A 5,000-nucleotide genomic window follows, 5' to 3' on the forward strand; every position below is an offset into this window, starting at 1 on the left:
ACCCACTTTACCACTTTAGGGGCTATTCACCGCGTTTGCCTCCGCAGATAACAGCCTGTCTGGCGGATCTGAATGTCGCCATAAAGCCTCCCTTTTTTCCCCCCTCCTTTTGTCCGCGGGGACTATATTGGCGCAGGCGGAAGCATCCGGTCTCATGGCCCACGGAGGTCGCTGTTGTCCCACTCGCCTTTTCCACCCTTCCCCTCCACTGCAGTGGTCGTAACCGAGGCCTTGTCTGCATGCATGCGTCACCCCGCGGGTTAGGACAGAAACGCACACAATCCAAACACCAAACGCGTAAATACGCACAGGCAAACCGCACATTTCTGCACATTTCTCCCCTCTTTTGCTTTTTTTTTTTTTTTTTTTTTTTTTTTTTAAAGTCTGCGGTCGTCATCGATGTCCATAACTGGGGCAATTAAGACAGTTTCATGTTGCAGGGTCATTTGAAAAAAGCCCCCCAACAACATGAAACTACCTAAACCACTCGACAGTCCATCCGGGTGCCGCTGAAACAATATTGCATCATCATAATAATTATAATAGCAGCAAATAATGACGTGGATTTTTGTGCACCCACGCACACACACACACACACACGCGGGCAAGAATGAACCCCACGCGGGCAAGAATGAAACCCCACTTACCCGTGCATGATTCCCTGCTAAGAAAAATGTGACTTTTTTGGTATCCACGCGGCGGCATGACAAGGAGGGCCTCCTGTCGGCGTGAAAGCCTCTCCCACGACTGAAGCAGCTCGTGGAGGAGAGAAAGCTCGTCCCGCGGTCATAAAAGCCGACAATAGCCTGCAAGCACTGCGAGCTCAAGACGCCTCGCAGCCCCCTTTCTCTTATACGTGCACACATTTCCAAACACGCACTCCACGCCAAATATGTATTTTTTATTTTTTTTTTAGTATGATTCCACGCAACCTGCCACTTGAAACACGCACACTGCTAGGGTGCAACAATGCAAGTTCGTAATGCGACAGAGCGATAATTTATTCATCATGACACAAACACAAGGTCGGTATGTACACAACAATATATATATATACAACTGCCTACTGCGCATGTCAGACACTCACTCCATAGTATTACGTCATATTGTTGTTGTTTATACGAGTCCATGCAAACTCAAAATAAAATGAGGTGTGTGTGATACTACGACACGTGTGTGTGTGTGTGTGTGTGTGTGTGTGTGTGTGTGTGTGTGTGTGTGTGTGTGTGTGTGTGTGTGTGTGTGTGTGTGTGAGGGGGGAGGGAGGGGGGGGGGTCATTTATTACATTCTTTCCGTTTCCATTTTGTCGTTGACGTCACCTCGTTCATCACGAGAATCCGTAGCTGGAGGTGAGCTCCCGGATGCGGTTTTCCCGCGTCATCTTCTTGAGTTTCATCCGGCGGTTCTGGAACCAGATCTTCACCTGCCGGTCGGTCAGGTGCACGCTCCTGCTGATCTCCAGGCGGCGCTCTCGGGTCAGGTACATGTTGAAGAGGAACTCCTTCTCCAGCTCCAGAGTCTGGTGTTTGGTGTACGGCAGCGCTTCTTCCGCCCGCTCTTCGCCGTCAGCCAATTGGCGGCCGCGTCGCTTTTCTTGTCCTCTGCGGGAGGGAAGGAGGCGCGCGCACGCGCATTGCGCTATTATTCCCTTTTTTTTTTGAGCCGTCAACATGTGTCGTTGTGTGTTTTGTATCACTGTCGTGTCATACATACATGTTGTGTTACCGCGTGTGTGTTTTTATGCAGCGACAGTGTAGTTCTTTGTGTATCATTTAGTCAGGTGTGTTTTCTTTCGCGTGACGTCAGTGTGTGTCTGAAGGTATACAGTAGTCAGGGAGTTGTGTACATTTTGTAGCATGTGTATTGTATGTATTTTGTATATTATTCGTGTAGTTTTTAACGTCAGTAAACCTGTATGCATTTCTTGGATTTGTCTATCAATGTGTGTGTGTGTGTGTGTGTGTGTGTGTGTGTGTGTGTGTGTGTGTGTGTGTGTGTGTGTGTGTGTGTGTGTGTGTGTGTGTGTGTGTGTGTGTGTGCGTGCGTGTGTGTGTGTGTGTTATATTTTATTGTCTCTTTTAGCTTGTTTGTATTTGTGTGTTTAGTGTATTTCTGTATCTTTGAGTCAATTTTTTTTTACCTTTTAGAAAATGTTTACATTCATTTTTGTACCTTTTAGCAAATGTTGACATGCATTTTTGTATCTTTTAGCATATGTTTACATGCATTTGTGTATTTTTTAGCAAATGTTTACATGCATTTTTGTACCTTTTAGCAAATGTTTACATTAATTATTGTACCTTTTAGCAAATGTTTACATTAATTTTTGTACCTTTTAGCAAATGTTTACATGCATTTTTGTATCTTTTAACATATGTTTACATGCATTTGTGTATTTTTTAGCAAATGTTTACATGCATTTTTGTACCTTTTAGCAAATGTTGACATGCATTTTTGTATCTTTTAGCATATGTTTACATGCATTTGTGTATTTTTTAGCAAATGTTTACATGCATTTTTGTACCTTTTAGCAAATGTTTACATTAATTTTTGTACCTTTTAGCAAATGTTTACATTAATTTTTGTACCTTTTAGCAAATGTTTACATGCATTTTTGTACCTTTTAGTAAATGTTTACATGCATCTTTGTATCTTTTAGCAAATGTTTACTTTTTTTTTTTTTACCTTTTAGCAAATGTTTACATGCATTTTTGTACCTTTTAGCAAATGTTTACATGCATTTGTGTATTTTTTAGAAAATGTTGACATGCATTTTTGTACCTTTTAGCAAATGTTGACATGCATTTTTGTACCTTTTAGCAAATGTTGACATGCATTTTTGTACCTTTTAGCAAATGTTTATATGCATTTTTGTATCTTTTAGCAAATGTTTACATGCATTTGTGTAGTTTTTTTTTAGCAAATGTTGACATGCATTTGTGTATTTTTTAGCATATGTTTACAGCATGTGTGTATTTTTTAGCAAATGTTGACATGCATTTGTGTATTTTTTAGTATATGTTAACATGCATTTTTGTACCTTTTAGCATATGTTTACATTAATTTGTGTACCTTTTAGCATATGTTTACATACATTTTTGTACCTTTTAGCAAATGTTTATATGTATTTTTGAGCATATGTTTACATTAATTTTTGTACCTTTTAGCAAATGTTAACATGTACTTTTTGTAGCTTTTAGCATATGTTTACATGAATTTCTGTACCTTTTATCAAATGTTTACACATACTTTTGTAGTTTTTTAGCATGTTTACAATAATTTTTTAAACTTTTAGCAAATGTTGACATGTATTTTGTGTACCTTTTATCATATGTTTACATTAATTTTTGTACCTCTTAGCAAATTTTTATATGTATTTTTGTATTTTTGACCAAATGTTTACATTAATTTTTGTTCCTTTTAGCATATGTTTAAACATATTTTTATAGTTTTTTTTGCATGGTTACATGAACTTTTGTACCTTTTAGCAAATGTTAACATTTATTTTTGTACCTTTTACCATATGTTTACATGAATTTGTGTACCTTTTAGTAAATGTTTACATGTATTGTTTAGCATATGTTTATATGTATTTTGGTATCTTCTAGTGTCTGTTTTTGTATTTTTAGCATATGTTAAGATGTATTTTTGTATTATTTTTCATGCATTTATATGTATTTTTGCATCTTTGTGTTTACATGCATGTTTATGTCTTTTAGCATGTGTTTACATGTATTGTGTATCTTTTAGCATATTTTACATTTATTTTGGTATCTTTTGCCATATATTCAGTTATTTTTGTATCTTAATTGTAGCATCTATTTTGTTTCTTTTGGCGTATGTACATGTATTTTTGTTTCTTTTAGCGTATGTTTAGACGTATTTTTGTATTATTTTTCATACATTTATATGCATTTTTGCATCTTTGTGTTTACATGCATGTTTATGTCTTTTAGCATGTGTTTACATGTATTGTGTATCTTTTAGCATATTTTACATTTATTTTGGTATCTTTTACCATATATTCAGTTATGTTTGTATCTTAACTGTAGCATCTATTTTTGTTTCTTTTAGCGTGTGTACATGTACTTTTGTTTCTTTTAGCGCATGTTTAGATGTATTTTTGTGTCTCTAAGCATCTATTTGTGTATCTCTTAGCATATTTAATATTTTCAAACATATATTTTCAAGTATGTTTTATATTTGAGCACAGATATTTTTATATTCCAGGATCTACTTTTGTTTCTTTTAGCATATATTTTCTGGTATTTTGCATATATTACCATATGTTTTTTAAATGCATTTAGTATCTTTTAGCATGAGTTTACATGTTTTTTTTTGTATTATTTAGCATGTGTTTACATGCATTTTTGTATCTTTTAGCATAGGTTTACACATAGTTTTGTATCTTTTACCATATGTTTACATGTATCTTGTAGCATGTGTTTACACATAATTGTGTATCTTTTAGCATGTGTTTACATGCATTGTGTTACTTGTAGAATGCGTTTGAATGTATTTCTATATCATTTGGCATGTGTTTACATGCATTCAGTTTCTTGTCGCATGTGTTTACATGCATTCTGTTTCTTGTAGCATGTGTTTACATGTATTTTTGTATATTTTAGCTTATGTTTACATGTATATTTGTATCTTTTCGCATGTGTTTACATGCATTTTGTATCTTTTAGCATATGTTTACATGTATTTTTGCATCGGTTACCATATGTTTACATGCATTTTGTATATTTTAGCAACAGTTTACATGTATTTTGTATCTTTTCGCATGTGTTTACATGCATTTTGGATCTTTTAGCATACATTTACATGTATTTTTGTATCGGTTACCATATGTTTACATGCATTTTGTATTTTTTAGCAACAGTTTACATGTATTTTGTATCTTTTCGCATGTGTTTACATGCATTTTGGATCTTTTAGCATATATTTACATGTATTTTTGTATCTGTTACCATATGTTTACATGCATTTTGTATCT

General features: G+C 35.2%; 1 protein-coding gene across 1 annotated transcript in view; it reads right to left on the bottom strand.

The window, feature by feature from the left end:
* Positions 1-1,286: 1,286 nt before the first annotated feature.
* LOC133635550 (homeobox protein Hox-A10-like) overlaps positions 1,287-5,000 on the bottom strand; it is a 6,334-nt gene continuing 2,620 nt past the window's right edge. Inside the window, 2 exon segments of the mRNA XM_062028757.1 lie at positions 1,287-1,537; positions 1,540-1,602. Coding sequence (XP_061884741.1) covers positions 1,329-1,537; positions 1,540-1,602 — 272 coding nt within the window. The 3' untranslated portion in view covers positions 1,287-1,328.

The sequence above is a fragment of the Entelurus aequoreus genome, linkage group LG20 (genome assembly GCF_033978785.1).
Source record: "Entelurus aequoreus isolate RoL-2023_Sb linkage group LG20, RoL_Eaeq_v1.1, whole genome shotgun sequence".
Classification (NCBI taxonomy): Eukaryota; Metazoa; Chordata; class Actinopteri; order Syngnathiformes; family Syngnathidae; genus Entelurus; species Entelurus aequoreus.